The following is an 18,630-nucleotide window of genomic DNA, read 5'->3' as shown; positions in this document are numbered from 1 at the left end:
ATGTTTTTGTATTGTGTGAATGTTTGCCTTTTTCCACATATTACTGATCCAAAATTTGACACTTCAGTATTTTCATTACCACTTTCCTTTAAAATATTCTGTTAATTTGATAATTGATAGTATCCTATTGGTTCAAAGCTTTAAACAAGCTTTAGATCTTCAGCCTTATTTCTAACTAAAAGCTTCTGTGAGTAAAAGAGCGCCCTGTCTGCACTCTGCAAGCGTGCCTAGGACTTCTGTGTGTTGCCATTGTATCAAAACGATTCTCTATATTGATCCATTTTATTTACACTACAGTATAGTGTCTAGGTTTAAATTCTGGTATTGTCACAACCCAGATTTATACCAGAGTTTTATGATTATGCAGATATCGGACATGAGAGAATGCAAATAATCTCAGGAACAGCCAAAAAACCATCAGGATGTAAAAAGGACTCGAGCCACTCTCTGTCCATTAAAGCCAAGTTTGAAATCTATTGAGACATTTTACTAAAAAAAAAAAAAAAAAAAAAAATTGCTTGTGTATTCTGGTTTATATGAAGAAAATAATCACAGGTAACCAAGGCAACACAAAGTTTGCAACTGATAATTTTAATTTGTAAATAATCTTGAATAGTTTCGGCATTCATGTTTCAATCGTTACTGAAATTTTATTTTATTTTATTTTTTTATAGCTGCAGGATCATATACCAAAATATTCTGCCTTTCATAGTAATAAATAAGGAAAAATATAAATTGCCTCCTTTACTGTGACTGGATATTGATTGTAGACTTGATAAAATGTGAAACAATGATTCAGTTGAAGAGTTGAGCAATATTTCAGTGCGTAATTTAAGCAGTCACCACCAGATGGCAGTATAAGCCTACGTCTTAGACTATGGGGTCAAAACATGGGAAGGCTGCATATCACTATAGCTTGTAAAATACAATCGTGAGTCAAATTGCAGACACAAGAGTGAACAATTCTTAGTTTTAGATTAAAGTTTAGATTAAAAACCAAACTGGTAGGCGTATGAGTTTACCTCTCAAAATACCCAAAACTGGCATTATAATCTAAATTTAACACCAATTGTTTTTAATTGTATGTCTTAATTGATAAACTGTTCTACAGTATTTAAATTCCTAATGGATGCAGAAGACCAAAGTGTTACCTGCTGATATTAAAGAACTGAAATTGTTCATGTTAAATCAGCTGTTGAAAAACGTTTCTTTGCGATTAAACATTTATGATTGAAAAAATGTCCAGACAAAGAGATTATAAAACCTTGTGATGCTGCACTTTTTTTTGGGGGGGGGGGGGGGGGGGGGGGGGGGGGTCTATATCTACATTGGGAAGTGATGCATCTTCAAGCAAAATCCTGCAAACGGCCTCAACAACTACGACACATTTTTGTATCAGATCTGCGTCACTGAATCGCTCTGTTTGAAAATGGAGACTGACCGGAGAGTATTTATTTATCAATCAAAAACTGGAAATACAGATTCATGCATCCATACAGCACTCTCTCTTGCACTTTTCACACATGCACTACGCTATCGAACATTTTAATTTTAATTTTCAACAGTAAAATATCTGCAAGATGTCGGGGGCCAATGTGTGAACAAAGCAGGAAATATTCAGGATCATTTATTATAAACAAGGAGACAGTATGAAGTTATATCCTGTGATATTTGTGTGATTCAGTCATGAATATTACACAATCGTACAGTGTGGGGATTAAGTCATACTCTGCCTCCTGAGACCCCTGTCCTGTCTGAAAATCTCCTGTGTTAGGGACAAGTGGGAAAACTTCAGGGGCAGGCTGAAGTAAAAATTTTCAGGAGAGCAAGTGTGAAAAGTGACTTCTGTCTCCACTTTTTCCATCTCTCTGCACTGAATACAGAGAGTGTGTGTGTGTGTGTGTGTGTGTGTGTGTGTGTGTGTGTGTGTGTGTGTGTGTGTGTGTGTGTGTGTGTGTGCTCCCTGAGAATGACCTGTATAACCCTGCTATGCGTCTGACAAAGGAGAGAGGGAGAAGAGAAGAAGAGCCGAGCGGTGATTGGAGGGCGGGACGCGGAGCAGACAGGATGAAAAAGTCGGTGAGTGGCAGGTGCCTTTGTAGCATGAGTGCAGGAGCCATACAGCAACAAGGTCAAAGGTCAAAGTGAAGTTAATAGGTCAACATCGACTCCCAGGAGGGCCACCCAACGAGAGGATACAGATAAGGAGGAGGGGAACTATGGACTGCTAGGACATGACTGAAGAAGCTGAAAGATTCAAGAGGGAACGAGATGAAACCGATAGATCCGGATTCTGAGTATGTTTTGAAAAATGTCTTTATGCCGCCTTCTCAGAAGTCTCATTGTGATAATAAAGTTCCTGTTCGCTGCAGAAACTGTGGAAACCAAAATGTAAACCATTACCAAATACTCTGAGACTAGTCCTGTAAAGACTACAAAACTCATATCATGTAGTTCTTGTACTGTTTCTGTGTGTGCGATTGTGATTGTCTCTTTTAATTTGCTTCTGTAAGGCGCTTTGTCTTCTACAAATTAAGTATTATTATTATATTATATTCTAGAAATGTATCAAGAACATTGAGCTCGCTGCATTGGCAGATGTGTTTTAGACCTTACAAGAATTTCAGGCTTTACATGTTTCTCAGTATATTTTGAAATAAAAACATTTTTCTGGACTTGTCAGGTGAAGCCGTGAGAAGACGTGCATCCTTACAATTTTATTTCTTCTCAGATCGATGATAAGGAGTAAGTTTCCCCAGATCTTTTGAAAACGACTGAAGTAAATTTGTTATTTAGGAATGGCAGTGTTTTTATCCTGAGACACCAAGATAAAAAAAAGTGAAAATAAGATGCATCTTCTTCCTCCATCCCACTTTCCAGGCAGACGTGTGTTCATCATGAGTCTGGTTCTGCTCGAGGTTTCTGCCTCTTAAAGGACGTTTTTCCTCTCCACTGTAACTTTGCTAAACAGCGCTCAGTGCTCATGATGGATTGATGTTGGGTCTTTGTAACGTAACAAAGAGTAAGATGTTTTACCTGCTCGTTTGTAAAGTGTCTTCAGATAACATCAGGTATGAATTGGAAGCATACAATAATAAATTGATTAATTAATTGCTTGAAACTTGAAATCTTCTTTGTCTTTATTTAGTGCATTGAGATATTTTTGACATCAGACAAACGTGGTCAGCTTTGATTGTTTTGTGTGTCGGAGAGGGAGGCATGGAGCCCTGCAGGATATTCTAAAATGTGAAATAAAGTTCCATAAATTAAAAGACCAAATACCTCGGATATACTGTATTTATGGGTAATGTGAAATATATGTTGTGTTGTTGTATATTGGTATGTGCCTTTTTATTTTATGTGGATGTGGTTTTTTCTATTGTTTTTTTATTTTTTTTATTTGAGTGGAAGCAGTTGTATGTACGAGACGTATCGTATCGTATCGTATCGTATCGTATCGTATCGTATCGTATTGACTTGCTTGCTAAATGCTCTTTTTTCAAAAAGATGTATTTATTTATTTACTTGTTGCCTTTATTTGATAGGACAGTGGATAGAGTTAGGAAATAAGGAGAGAGGGAGGGTGTTGAAGGACATGAGGGAAAAGGAGCTGCAGGTCGGACTTGAACCCGGTCCAGCTGCTTAGGGGACTATAGCCTCTGTACATGGGGCGCGGCGTGCTAAATGTTGACTTAAAAAAAAAGGGAAAATTTGATTTAAGCAAAAAAAAATATGGAAGCCCATTTCCGCCAGTTAAAAAAATAAAAAGAGATAATAAAGATAATTATGAGGTAATTTCGATAACTTTATTATCTCATAATTTCAACTTTTTATCTCATAATTATGACTTTATTATCTCTCTTTTTATTTTTTTAACTGGCGGAAATGGGCTTCCATAAAAAAAAAGAGAAAATCTGAAAGGAAATTAAAAAATGAAAGAAAAGGAAGGAAAAGCGGTAAGGGTTAAAGATGGAGACTGTGCTGGAAACTTCTGTTAATAATGCAAAAGAAAAGATCATGAGTCAATCAATGTCTTTGTTTAGTTTAATTCTTCTTGCAAGTAGAAGGAACAAATCTTCAGAGTGTCAATACAGTCTGAAGTAATCACAATATGCTTGGGGTTATATACACAGAAAAACCTTCATGCCCATATAAGGAGTGTCGATACAGGCGCAGTCAGAAATATCAGACATTTTTTATCTTACATTTCAACACGTCGCACAACAGTAATGTCAAGGAAACTTCAAGTATCTTTGATATGTTGCTATTTGTGAGAAACCTTGTCCATGCGGTGTAGACAAAACAAGATTATTATTTATTAAACTATTGTTGCATTTCAGTAAAATTTGTCCTCGACAGTAAACAGAAGACTGTGCTCCACGAGGTAAAGAATCGGGTTTACGGTTCATTAAAAGACACGTTTTGAAAACAGACATTTCTTGGTAGGGAGGTGAGAAAATCATGTGGGAGGTTTTCCTCCTGTAACTTTGGCTCGAGACTGAACGAACAAATTAGCCGTGTCCCATTTGAAACAAAGCTAGCTGGCTGCAGCTTCTTCTTGTTCTCGGGGGTCCTTTATGTCGTTTCATGGGGGGGGGGGGGGTTGCGTGAAGTTTTTTAAATTTTTTTAAAAGTCGTGTTGTGGAGACAAACACATGATGCACCCTGTTATTTCATTGAAGAGGCGCAGAGGAATGCGTAGAGGAATGCCCCTCCCGACTGTTTGTTGACACTCGCGGCCCGCTCGGCTCTCACATGTCGACAAAGACGTTTTGTTGGGGTTCACTCGGTTCACTCCCTGGAGGAAAAAAACCTCGGAGAGTCGTGAGGCCGTCATGCAGGATATCACAACGTTTAGGGATGTGAATGGAAACTGGGGCCCCTGGTGCTCTTGGTGGCCTCGTGACCTGGGTACTTGATTTGGATACTCTGATCTATTTCTGGCATGTTTAGTCTCCTCTCCCGTTTTTTTTTCTTTAAATTACAAGCCCTTCCATCTGGCTGAATGGAGAACCATCACTGGCTGTTTTTTTTTTTTTTTTTAACTCTCTTTCATCTCCATCTGGGGGACCATGAGATGTTCTTGCCCGACCCCCCCCTCCTGCTTGTTGTGAGACGTGACAGCAGGGTCCTTTCAGGGAGAAATTGGCTGCAATTAGTGCAATTATGCTGATTTTCACTTGTGTCCCATGCAGAACAGAGTTTTCGCTGTGCACAGTGACATCCCCGGGAAACTGCTGCAAAACAAAAACCCATCAATCAACAAAAGGCACCGAATGAAAAGGCTCGACTGCAGATAATACCGGGCGCATTCCATAATGACAGCGTTTAGTCAGCTGTGACCTGTGCTGCGATGGGGGGGCATGACATCGAGAGCTTCACTGATCCAGGGGAAATAAGCAGCAAAGCCAAGGGCAGCAATAGTGGACACATAATCTGGATGTTGAGAGATAGTTTAGAGATAGGAAAGTGGATTTGTGTGGAGAGTTGTGGGGAGAGAGAGAGAGAGAGAGAGAGAGAGAGTGGGGAATGACATGCTGGAAAGGAGCCACAGGTTGGATTTGAACCTGGGCCGCCCGCTTGGAGGACTACAGCCTCCACACATGGGGCGTGCACACTAACCACTAGGCAACCGGCGCCCCCATCCTGCTGCCCTTTGTTTTTTACATTTAAATGTATTAATAATTGTGAATATTTGCAGAGGCGGTTTCTTTTTCATGCTGAAATGTTTCGTCTGACAGCTACCCTGCAGCATCAGTTTGAAACATGAACAATGACATCATAGACACGACCCATCTTCTTCCTGATGGTCCTGTTTGCTTTTTGAAGGTCATAAAAAGGCATCATGGTTAATCTGTTTCATTACGAGTTTAAAAATCCCTCACAGGAGCTTTTTAAATGAATTTCTGAACATGCAGTGACATTTTCTGCGTCTGGGCCGTTTCCCGCTGGATGATGACAGAGGTGGAGGTCATAGTTGAGCCAACTTTACATTGGTATGTCTGTGTCAATATATCGCCCAGGAGACCGACAAGGCCTGCATTCAACGGCCCGATTTCAAGCTGCAGGAGGGGAGTGCATATCTAAAATGTAAAGCAATCCACTTGTTTAACTGCACGACTCTTAAAGAAGGAAAATAACGTTTCACTTCCTGATTCCAGAAGTTTGAATCAAACTGTGAGACAAACACACACCTCTATACGCACGTGTACAAATGCTTGAGGTTTAAAAAACAGTTTTTCTGTTTCACTGATACCAAATCCACTCCTTAGAAAAGTTATGTATACCAATAATTATTGATACTGTCTGCAAAAATGGGAGAGATGCAGTGATCATGTAACATTAAAGGATATTTTAAACAGTTTTTTTTAACACTTTGGTCTAAAAGCAAAATACTTACATGTAACCTGACATATACTTTTAGGTCCTGCCTCAAATTACAGATTTGTCACATTCTGGGAAACTCAGAAGTGAAGATGTAACTGAGCTTAAACTGGACCTAGTCTTCTCTGAGGTCTTCCTATTGCATATGTTAGTAATGTACACCTTCAAAAACTGAGTCACTGGGGCGCTGGTGGCCTAGTGGTTAGCAGGCGCCCCATGTACAGAGAGTCCCCGAAGCAGACAGCCTACAGGTTCAAATCTGACCTGTGGCTCCTTCCCCGCACGTCATTCCTCAATCTCTGTCCTATAAAATAAAGGCATGAAAAGCCAAAGATAAATCTAAAAAAAAACCAGTTTAACTTAAAGGCTTTATATATGTGATTTTTTGATCCAGCAGATGTCGCCCTTGAGCACCAGCATGAAACCAAAAGTGTGAAAAATCACATATAAAGCCTTTAACTGACACTTTTTGCAAGAACGAAAACACTTCTTCAATGGATTTCTGGTAACACCCCCCTCACTGGTGTGTGTAAGAGAATGATGGAGCGTAATCCACTCGAGCTCCTGACTCGTCTGAAACACTCCAAATCAGCTAACTTCACCAAAATGTGGGGACCATTTCTTGAAAATGTTAAACTGAATGTGTCATTTTATCTAGAGGTTTTTCATCAAGTATGTGAGAAGCAAGGACTCAACTTTTTGTCTTGTCATAAAAGTACTCAAGTGAGTCAAAAGAGTGTGCAGTGTTGGTAAATGATCCTGTTTTTATTTTATCATCTGAGCTTCAGAGTGTTCTTATCAAACAGTTTTTTATTATTTAAAATAGAAAATGGAAAACTGACGTGCTAGGAGGCAGATAGCCTCTGTACATTGGCTGTGTGCACTAACCACTAGGCTGCAGACAACCCCGATACTTTGATAAATTCTGATACCGTGTTTTAAAATAAAATACCAAAGCCTTAAAAAAAATACAGATCTTCAATCACATTTTAACCAAAAGTCACCGTGAGCGAAAGTTTCAATGTCACTGTGCTTAAATATCCAATATCGATGCTCACAACTTCTAATTGTTGTTGCCATGGTATCGAAACAGGTAGGTTCTTACTAGTATCATATCTTAGTTTAAAATGCAGGTATCATGACTCATCACCTTCAAATGATCTCAACATGTCAATCAGTAATATTTTTTACTGTGTTTTAAAAAAAAAAGATTTCTGAGAAGTGGTGAGGCCAAAAACAGTTTCATGAGGCCTTGATGTTGTTCATCATACTTCATTAAATCATTTATATTTTACATGTGGGTTGAAACAGAGTTCGGGTCAAACATAGGTGTTCGTTTAAAAAGATACTTTTTCGGGGGGGGGATTGTTTTAGAATGCCGGTTTTCTAATGAAGTAACCACAGATGCACAGACTTGTTAAGCTATAGAAAAGAGCAACCTGTTTCACATGTTCTTCTCTTTCAGTAGTTTAATTGAGCGTGACAAAAAATTAAAGCAAACGGAAACTGTGTTTTCTTCAACCAGGATAACTTCCATTTTTTTGTGGACATTTATTAAACTTTATTTGATCAATTCCTGAAGTAAGCTCGTTTAATTGGTCTAGAAGTGGCTTTCTTGCCCCCAACTCGACCCCCCCCCCCCCCCCCTTCTGTGTCTGGGGATCCAAGAAGAGTGTCTTTAAGACCCAGAGGAGCTCGGGAGGGAAACCCCGCGGCTTTAGTTGTTTCTACTCTCCAGAGTGTCAGCTAGTTATTTGTGGGGAGGGCGCTGTAGCCATTTCGCCACATGAAAGCCCGATGAGCTGAACGACCAACATCCGACTTGTTCGCGGAGAAGAGAAATCGGCTTTTCAGCGAGGACGTACACGAACTCGCGCGCAAAAAGACGCACGGCGCGCAAAAGACGCACGGCGCGCAGACACGTACACTTCCTCCTCCTCCTCCTCCGCGGTGGAAAAAAAAAGGAGAGAGAGAGAGAGAGAGAGGGCACACGCAAACGCAAACTTCTAAGTCTCCCATGTGGAAAGCGGAGGTTTGAGGATAAGGTACTCCGTTCCTTCCCCCCCTCTCTCCCTCTCTTTCTATCCCTCTCTCGGTGTTTTTTTTTTTGCTGCACCGGATAGTTGTGATTCTATGAGAGTCTCTCTCGGCGAGAAGAGAAGTTTGGTTGTTTGCCTGGTCGGCTGAGGAGGAGGTGGTGGAGGAGAAGAAGAAGAGTCGGGTTAAAAGTGGGGGAAGATGGTCCGCAACGGCGCTTGGAGAAGAAGCTTGCTGTGCGTCCTGGCGCTCAGTCTCGGCTTCGCCCTCCCGCCGTGCAAAGCTCGGATTTACACCAACCACTGGGCAGTCAGGATAGGCGGTGGAACCGAGGTGGCCGAGCGGATAGCGGATAAATATGGCTATAGGAACATGGGACAGGTAGGTCTCCACATGCTCCATCCAACTTTTTATCTTGGGTGTCATTTCTTTGCTTTGTCAACTCGTAAAAAAAAGCGTGTCATTTTAAAAGTGGTGGTTAATCCGGTAACGTTAGACAAACTGAAGACTAAAGGGTTAAACGTCAAAGGTCTGAAGTCCAAACGAGAGCCATGAACCTTGTGTGTGATCCTCTACCTCGACATGTCTCTCTTTGCCAAACAAAACGAGACAACCTGCAGGGGAACAAACCCGAGGAGACTTCGGAGCAGGATGGTACAACAGGTGCCTCCTCGCTGTGTTTCCCCCCGGTTCATGTTCAGGTTGCAGGGCTGGAGCCTCAGGGAGTCCACTATCAGCCTCAGCAGTCTCATGTGCCTGCTTCCTATCTGACACACTAAGTGAGACAGCCAGTGCTGTTTGGTTTATGGTGTTGGATTTGACATCCAAAAGACTCCACAGTGAAACGGATTCTCAAGTTGTTCGTTTTTGTAATTTAGTGTTTGTACCGTTTATTAGAAAAAATCACTCCACACCTACCATGACTGCTCCTTCTTTAGTCTGAAACTTTACAATTTTAAGGTGTAAAACTTGACTTGGTGGTTTTTTGCCGCATAATATTGCATAAGACTTGAAGTTTTGAGTCTCTCAGCCCACTGTCTCAGCTGATTTAAAAAAAACAGCACCCTTTGAGCTCACATTCAGGATGGACTCTCAAGAGGATTTTTTGCCGCTTTTCCCAAATTTAATGTGTAAATTCAGCTCTGTTTCTTTTGGAACAATGAAGCACAACTACTGAAGGGGAAAAATGTACTAAATAGAAGATATAGAAAGATCTTTATTGACACAAAATGAAGAAAGGAAAGGCAACAAGCAGCACAGATAAAAGACAGAAACTTTAAAAAGCACAAATGTAAAAGACGACGTAGTCTGAAAAGCAACACAAAAGCACTACAGCAATAGAAAAAGAATCTATTTCACTAAACGTATGTGATGTTTGTTGTATTATTAGTGCATTTTTTAAATCACCAACCATCAACATGCCTCTACTTTTCTGTCCTCTTAAATGGGAATGTGCCAAATCTGAGCCCAGGAGAAATGATCCAACACCACAGCTGTAGAAATATTTCCCGTCCAGAAAAAAGGGGGAAACACATTTTTGACGTCCGTTCACATTATGTCACTTTATCAATCAACAGAGGTCTCGGGGGTCCGAGAGGGGAGGGCTTTAACCGGCCACATTGGAAACGTGTTTTGACAAAGTTTAAAGAGAACTCCTTGCGCTCTGTGAGCACAAAAGAAAACCCTGCCACACAAACACGGACCCCACACATGCTCCGGGGGGTATCGTGACCGAAATACGTGGGCAGTTCAAGCCCGCACTTGCCAGCCCCTCGGCGTGAAGACGGCGTGGAACAGAGGGGGGCATTCTGACAGGTTGTTGTGGGGTAGCCTAGTCAACAGCTATTGAACCCCCTCTCCCCTCCTCGCCTTATCCAGCCCGCCCACCCACTATACTCCCCAGAGAGCGGGCCCTTAATGGCCTCGTTTATCCCCTCTCTTTGACGGGAACTAATGTGTAGAGTCCCCGTCCCCCCCCCCCCCCCCCCCCCACCACCCCCCCACCCCTTTCCATACCAGCCCCCAATAGGAATCCCCCTGTGGAGTGCAGTGTCGCCCCCCAACCCCCCACCGTTCGCCCTAATTTCCATCTCAATATGGAGCGCTCACTGGACTTTGACACCTCATAGACAAGAGTTTTACTTCACTTCCTGGTTTAGGGGTCAGCTGAAAGCCGCTCCCATGGGACCGATAAGAGTACTGACATCCCCATCATCACCCCCCCCCCCCTCCAAACACACACACAGACCCTCATATCAGTGGAGCAGTGAAGTTTACAGAGGACTCAATCAAATTCATTAAGTGAGTTTTAATGCACAGCGTGGCACATTGGAGCTTCTGTAGATGAAAATCAACTTCAAATTGTCTAAATTGCACAAATGTGTTGCGCAAATTTTCTAAACGTTGCCGGTGTATTTTTGCATTTAGAAAGTAAGATTGTCAAATGGAAACCACCATGATTCAAAATGATACAATCTCCGTTATTTTTATCATCAGTATAATCAAAAAAAAACAAATAAACTGCATGCAAACAAAAATACGTTTAAACGTTGACAATGTATTTGTGCAATTTAGACAGTGTGCAGAAGTCGGCCTCCAATTTCTGGTAATTCAAAATATACATTTCCAAATATTTTATCGGTTGCCTAGGACTTCTATTTTTGCTGCCTGGCATCAAAACAGATATTATGTTTGATTCCTTTACTAATATATTTAAGAACCCGACTTGGACTTTAATCAAGGATGTGAAAAATAAATTGGTGATGAAACTGCTGAGGGAGAAAAACTTAGTTTACAAGACTGGTTTAAAAAAACAAAAAGTTTTGAATGGATGCAGAGTGGTTAAAGAGGTGTACTGTTGACTAAACGGGGCGAGGAGAAAAAGAGGAGAAGAGATAACTATTCAGTGCAACATGGAAGGAAGAGGGAGGAGGAGAAGAAGGGGGGATGATGGATGAAAAGAGTTTGCGTGGAGAGACAGAGCATCTCAGTGTGGATTTCTGGTTAATCCTCTTAACCGTGGGGCCCCCCTTCCCGGTCTAAGACAACGGCCTAAATTGAGTCAGAATCAGGTGACAAGCTGTAGACGTGGATTCCTGTTCACAGTTGTGTTACGTTTGGAGTTTTTTGAGGGAGAGAGATGATCTGGAGAGACGTGTCAGTAACAAGATGTACTGTATATAGAGATGGACGTCACGTCTCCACCTCCTCCAGGTTGTTCAAAAAAATGAAGCCAAAATACCCCCCGTGGTGTGCTGCTGACATCTTGGGCTGATGAAGTCGTTGAAGAGACGAGTGCAGTAGAGATCAATGGGTGGAGCTGCTGTATTGATGCCCCGCCCCCTTCAGCTAACCATAACACGCATTTAACTTACCGATAAAACATCAAAGATTCCTGTGTCGGCTTGAAAGAGTCGTCACAGTTATAGAAAGTGTCATGACTCTTGTGTAAGTGTTCGTTCGCTCACAGAAACTCAGGAGCCTCGTTCGTCAAAAGAGCTGTCAATCATGATGTTACTCCGCCTTTTTCTACTCTCAGACAACAAATTAAAACATCTCAGAAAAGTGAATGATGTAAAAACTTTAGTTACAGAAACCATGTTTGAGAAAATGTAATTGATGCCATTAGGGCGAGCTCCAAATGTTTTGGCTTCACTTTTGAGGGGGCTGTCATGTCGTCCATCTTTTTATACAGTCTATGGTATTTCAATATGGTTATGGCTATTGTCCTGACACATTGGGGGGTTGTTTTTAGACAGATTATTAAGCTGAATTAAAGTGTCAGGAATCAAAAGTACATTTTTTTATCCAAGTTAATCCTCCAGCATCTGTGATCTCCTTTGAAAAGTTCAGTTTTCCTATTTTAATAATGATGATTTTAATTCCTCTTCTCAACCTGTCGGTGTGAGGGCCACAGGTTGAGGATGTTCTGAAAGAATGGAGTTCAGTTTTTTTGGTAACCTGAGATGTCTGTCTGCGTCAATGAAGCCCGGAATAAAGAAGGTCTCTCTCTCTCTCTCTATCAGATCGCCCTACACACATTTGTATGCAAGAACAAGTAAAAACAGTAAATATTAAATCAGCATTAACCTTGATGTCGCCTCAACAACACGGCTGAAGTAAGACTGCAGCATCTGCACAATGAAGCGAGAAGTCAGGAAATGCACGTGTGTGTTTTGTAATTCAGTTCACTTTTCTGTAGACACACAGTCCTGCCCTGTGTGAGCTCTCATGGTCATGTGTGATGTGCATTTTTGTACTTTTGTTCAACGTCGACGGCGTCTTTGATAAACATCTGACTGAGGGATGTTTTAGACATAAAATGTTGGAGATTTTCAGCCTGTGTATTTTGAGGTTGTCATGATAACAGATTTACAAATTAAACTATATTGATACACATTTTGATACCAGTGCAACAAAAATAGTAGTTTTAGGCTGCCAATATTGGGTAATTTCTTGTTTTTAATTAGTAAAAAGTGCAGGCAGACTCCTGCACATTGTCTTAATTGCTCAAATAAGTTGCCTAAGTTTTTGTGCCAAAATGTTCCTCATACGTTTGTGCAATTTATACCTCTCTCTCTCTCTCGCTCTCCTTTGCACACGGCTGATTTTGTTTTAAAATATGACTGAAGCTGTCATTTTTATAAGCTTAGGAAACAACTTCTTGAAATAATGAAGATATCATTTCAAAGCTTGCGGTATCAAAAGTTATTGAAGTATTGACAACCTTGTCTTCTATAAGTATTCCCCCCTTGAACTTTTCTAAATGTTGACAAAATATCAACATAGATAATTTCAGGAGGACTGCTCCGGATATTCTGCTCACCTGGCTGAGAATATCCTGCTGCGTTCTCACATCAGCTCACTCGGACTTGCTGCGGAAAAAATACTAGGGGTGAAGTCCGAGCGAAAAATCTGTTCAGACACATTCAGCTCATCCTGCAAATGGAGTTTTTCAGGAGTGAAAGCCCTGGTTGGCTTAAGGTTGACTCATGTGTCCAACAGGTGTCTGCTTCATGAGCTGCTCTGTTGTGTAAAAAAGCACGATTGAGTCATTTGAATTTGCAGGTCGTTACACCTCAACACACAAGAATACTTGTGCAAGGCACTGTATCTGGCCCACAACACTTTCAGGAGAAAAAAAGCAGGAGCTTGTACTTTGGTGGTCTGACCCGACTCTGACCCCCTCTAATTGATTTCCATGGAAAGGTTTTATCTCTTCTAGAGATTCCTGGTAGATTCTGCATCCAGAGACAGGGAGGTTTAATGAATCCAGAGAAAAACCCAGTGATGCAAGACATCATTAATCACTGCTAGAGAGAGTGGTTTCACTTCCCAGATTTCTTTCAACATAATTCCCAGTTACCAAAGGTTATGCTGAAGTTTTTATGATTCACCATGTGGACTTTTTTTTTTTTTTTTTGCTGTCACTATATAACCCTTTAATTTCCTTTTCTGAGCACATGTAGTTAAAGCTTGCCACAGTTACAGCTGAAGCCGTACTTACAGAGCAAAGTTCAGGATGGAAGTATTTCTGTATTTTCACAGGAGGATATAAAAGAAAACAAAGCACATAAAGAAAATGGAAAAAAGCATATGTGTGGGTGTGGTAGAAACCTGTAACCACACCCAGGAGACATTCAAAATGTAAAACATAACCACCTAAATATCAGAGTTCAGGTATGGAGGTCTGGAAATAAACAAACAAATACAAATGAAAACAGGGGGTTGGCAGTAGTTTAGTGATAACTGATAAGTACGTGCGTCACATGTACAGAGGCAAAGTCCTCCAAGTGGGCGGCCAGGGTTCAAACCGTACCTGTAGCTTCAGGGGGCACTCACCACTAGGCTACTGGTGCCTCCGGTGTCACATCACTTTAACACTAGTATACCTGACTGCTGATTCAGAGGAGAGTTGGAAGAAGAAGTCTCCTGTTTGACAAACTCTAAACTTGTTTTCATGGTCAATTGTGAAAATATGATGTCGACATTGTGGGAGTCTTGAACCGTCTCTGAGGGCGCACTGTACCGTGCTGAAGAACGATTGACCCCCTCTCTCTCCGTTCCTCTGCTGGTCTGCACTCACACTGCTCCAGGACTAACCGGGCCTGAGCACATAACGTCGTAATACAACACATGCATGACTTTACGGGATTATGAAGCCTGCTCAGTTTTAAGGCAGGTAAAAAAAAAAAAAAGAAAAAAAAAAAGGGACGTGCAGTCGAGTCAACGTCTGCACATCTGAAAACAACACAGACAACAAGACAGCTGCTTTACTGACTTTGTGGCTTATTTTGAGTCAGATACAGCCAGAACACTCCTTAATGAAGGCTCCACGTTGTGTACCCATGATACATGTGATCGTGCATGACCTGTACCATGCCGAAGCAAACCTTCCAAGTGTACCAGGACCAAGGAAGCACTCACAAGTTAGTCAAAAGAACTGGACTTTAGGATTTAAGCGTGCTTCTGATTGCCTAGTGTGAGTGCGCCCTGAGAAAGATCAGCAACGTGAACTTTATTAGACATTTACATTTCAAGAGGAGGGACCACACAGATCAATTTAAACAAAACCAATTTGAAAAACTGACATGAAGAAGTAATGAAAAAAAAACAGTGATTGGAATCTGCAATCAGCTTTTTCGTTATTTTAAGCATCAGTATCAGCCGTGATTGTCACTATTGGTGCATCTGTAGTTACACATATAACATTAAAGACAAATATACAGATTTGAACAGCGGTAATGTGAGAGATAATGTGTTAGGAAGATGCACTTATGAAATAGGAAGTTATGACAAAGATTGAGATTTTCAAATTGCCACTCTGTAGCTGTGAACAAGTGAGTGATTTGCTCGTGGCTGCGACTGTGAGAGGAGCGTTGTGGCAGGAGTTTAGACCCGAGCTTAAAGGGTTTGTATTTAATTCTGTGTGCAGAGCTTTTCCAGCAGCTCGTCGTTGGCAGACACTCCTACAGGGAAGGGGTGGCTCGCTAATGGCAGTGCAGATGTCGGGTAGATTAAATAGGCAGTGGAAGCACGATATGTTGAGACCTGTTGAGACCTATGAGAAGCATCCAAAGTGGCAGCCGCCTATAATGGAGGCACATTTTTTTTGTATGTCAGAATGCATTTTAATCCGAGTCCTCCGGGCTCTGTAATGTGTGCTGCGTGTTTAGATAATGTTTCATGTTTGGTGGAAATTTATTGCTTCTGATTCTCACAGAGTGGCATGTTTCTGTGGTATAGGCGGACCACCGGGTCGGCAAAGTGAGCAAGTGCCAAGTATGTATGTATTGGTCTATTCCATCGTTTAGCTGTAAGAGCTGCTTTGCTTTACGCGTCAGTTAAAATATTAAATGTCACATCTCAGTGTCGTGAATGTTTCAGAGAAAATATCTTCAAGAAAAGCCTGAAGAATATGGTATAAGAAAAAATAACCAGTTGTAACTTGAGACTCGGCCAAACTTCTAAATTCTGGCGCTGCCTCAGAGACAAACCATGAAGGAGATCTGTCAGTCACATATACAGAAAACTCCTGATTTTACACAGAGGAGCTGCATGTGTGAACGCAATAAGCCAAATTTTTCACTCTGACTTAAACCTGGAGTTTCTCCTCCAGTCCTCTAGTATTTTTTCCGCAGAAAATCAGAGTGAGCTGATATCTGAACGCGGCAGCATATACTCCGGAGATTTGAACTCGAGCCAATAGAAAGAGAATGACGTTTATATACAGTGTGTCTGCACGCGACCACTACGATCTCCGTGCACGTAATTAAACGTCTGCATTATGTTTTCTGTTCGTCAGTATGTTGTTCTCCTCTCTGTTGTGGATGTTGTCATTCCATTGAACTACACATAGCATTGATATAAAGACAAATATTCTCATTATAACGTCGTGTAGCGGACTCTGTTGCTTCGTCCTCTACTTCCGCGTTGTTTATTTGCGTCATGTCTTACCTCAGGAAATCCCCCGCGGCCCCCTCCCCTCTGACAGGGAAAGTCCCCCGCTGTGAGGAGCATATGTGAACGACTAGGTCGGGAGAATCTCCGGAGAAGTCCTCCTGTAATGATCTAGATTTTTTGTGATGTGTGAAAACGGCAAAATCTGACTCTCAGTAGGAACATGTGAGCAGAGTTTGAGTATTTGCACGGCGGTCGAATGGGGTGGAAGGCCGCCTTCTGAAATAAAAGGTAGAGGAAACACTGGATAAGATATGATACCATAAAAATAAAACAATACTACGGCAGCAAAAATAGAAGTTCTAGGCACCCATTAACCCATTCATGCCTGATTTTCATCATCACAAATTAAATGCAAATTCCTGCACACTGTCTAAACTGCATTCCCTCCTTTGTTCTCTGTCTGTTTGTTAGAGACATAACAGAAGCTTTTACATCTTTATGAGATGTAAAAAAAATGTATTTGTGTTTTCTGACCTGGAAAGCTGCAGCTCTCACGTCCTTAAAGGCAGCTTTGGGTGAAAATATGATGATCTGTAGGTTTTTAAAAATGCTTCAGAGCTTCTTGATACCCTAGAAGATTAAAGCTACACATTTTTAAACATGTGGTATCTGAAAGTATCTAATTATTGAAAAGGTTGACAGCCCTTAGTGTGCAGGAGCATTGAGCTGAAAGCTGATCTGATGGGATCTGAGGTGGAGGTGGTGCTCAGCCGTGGATCAGTGACACACCACAGGAGCCTTGGCAGCCATGACGGTCTGATCATCTAAAGGGATTGTGTGGTCTTTATCAATTATTAAAACTAATCAGCTTCCTGCAGCAGCCTGCAGTCTGTCTGTGGATCCTCTGTCCTCCACATCTCTGTCGCTTTGTGACAGTCTGACTGTCTGACTGGGTTTTCATGTTGTTCAATAAACTTTTCTTAAACACAGAAAACCCCAAACATTAACCAAACATAACACATTATTTTACTGCTTCATGTAACATCTCCACATGTATTTTCTAGAAGTCATTGAGTACTTCAGCCCTGATGGCTCACTGTCACTCACAACAAGAGTTTACCTTTCACATGAATAATCGATGTGATAAACTCTGAACTCGTGTATCAGGGGTGGGAATCACCAGAGTCCCCACGATAAAATATTATCACGATACTTGAGTCACAAATCTATATTATTGCGATTTTAAATGCTTTATGAGTATATATATTTAAATATAATATAAATCAAGTATATCCTGTGAAAACTCTGTTATTGGGTGTAACACCCGAGTCCCACTGTCTGTGATGTTTTCAGAGTTTTCAGAGTCCTATCTTCAGTTTGTTTACATCGCCTGGACGGCCGGCTGACTCCTCCCCTCGTGTATAAAAGTTGTTTAATTGAGGGACTAGAGAAAAGAAGAATAACATACTGTACTCACTGCTTAACTGTGTTTCTAGATCACACTCATTTCAGGTAAATTTACATGCAGTGTGAAGATACGAGCGTAATAAAGATCGCTAGCATTAGCATGCTAACACAACAATGCAGCGCGAGTTGTTTTGGTTTCATGCTGGAGCTCAAGGGCGACATCTGCTGGATCAAAAAAATTGCATATAAAGCCTTTTAACATTGTGATATAACTTTTTTACCTGCATATTATGTCCAGAAAATTAAACTACATCAGGAACTGTTTTGTCAAATAAGAAAACATTTTCAGTCTGTTCATCTCACTTCAATGTTTTTGTTTCTACACGATGAGAGTCAAGCCCACAGACTGACCAACACTGTGATCAGAGTTAAAAACCTGTTGGTATTTCAGTTTAATCAAACTTAACTGGACACAAACATGTTTGGACGACGACATAATAAAAATCTAGATACTTACCGGCCATGAGACGATATTATATTGGCACACAAAATATATATATATATAATATATAATCAGTTGTTACCCCACCTCTAATGTGTGCAGTATGTTTGATGTGTCTGTTATCACAGAAACAGTTAATTAACCCTAACATCTGTATAATTGTTTTTCAGATTGGGGATCTCAAAGACCACTATCACTTCTTCCATAGCCGGACCATCAAGAGGTCGACTTTGTCGAGTCGTGGTCGCCATAGTTTCATCTCCATGGAGCCAAAGGTAAGCGTGATGTTCTGTTTGATGAATGACAGGTTAGAAAAAAAGCAAAAAAACTCAAGGGGGGACTGATGTGAGAATGTAGGTAATATTCAGGGACACTGACCGTGAGCGAGTGGGGAGAGG

The 18,630-nt window shown here is 41.1% G+C and overlaps 1 protein-coding gene across 3 annotated transcripts in view; it reads left to right on the top strand.

Annotated features, from left to right (window-relative positions):
- The first annotated feature begins 8,141 nt into the window (after positions 1–8,141).
- pcsk5b (proprotein convertase subtilisin/kexin type 5b) overlaps positions 8,142–18,630 on the top strand; it is an 83,432-nt gene continuing 72,943 nt past the window's right edge. For 2 of the 3 annotated variants that reach the window (XM_061038917.1, XM_061038919.1), the window contains exons 1-2: positions 8,142–8,802; positions 18,403–18,507. In XM_061038917.1, the coding sequence (XP_060894900.1) occupies positions 8,623–8,802; positions 18,403–18,507 (285 nt within the window). In that variant the 5' untranslated portion in view covers positions 8,142–8,622. The remainder of the gene's footprint in view (positions 8,803–18,402; positions 18,508–18,630) is intronic. The other variant, XM_061038918.1, reaches the window with a different exon arrangement.

Source organism: Labrus mixtus, chromosome 5 (assembly GCF_963584025.1).
Source record: "Labrus mixtus chromosome 5, fLabMix1.1, whole genome shotgun sequence".
NCBI lineage: Eukaryota > Metazoa > Chordata > Actinopteri > Labriformes > Labridae > Labrus > Labrus mixtus.
Note: the sequence above shows the minus strand (reverse complement) of the source record. Positions and strands in the feature narration are given on the sequence as shown.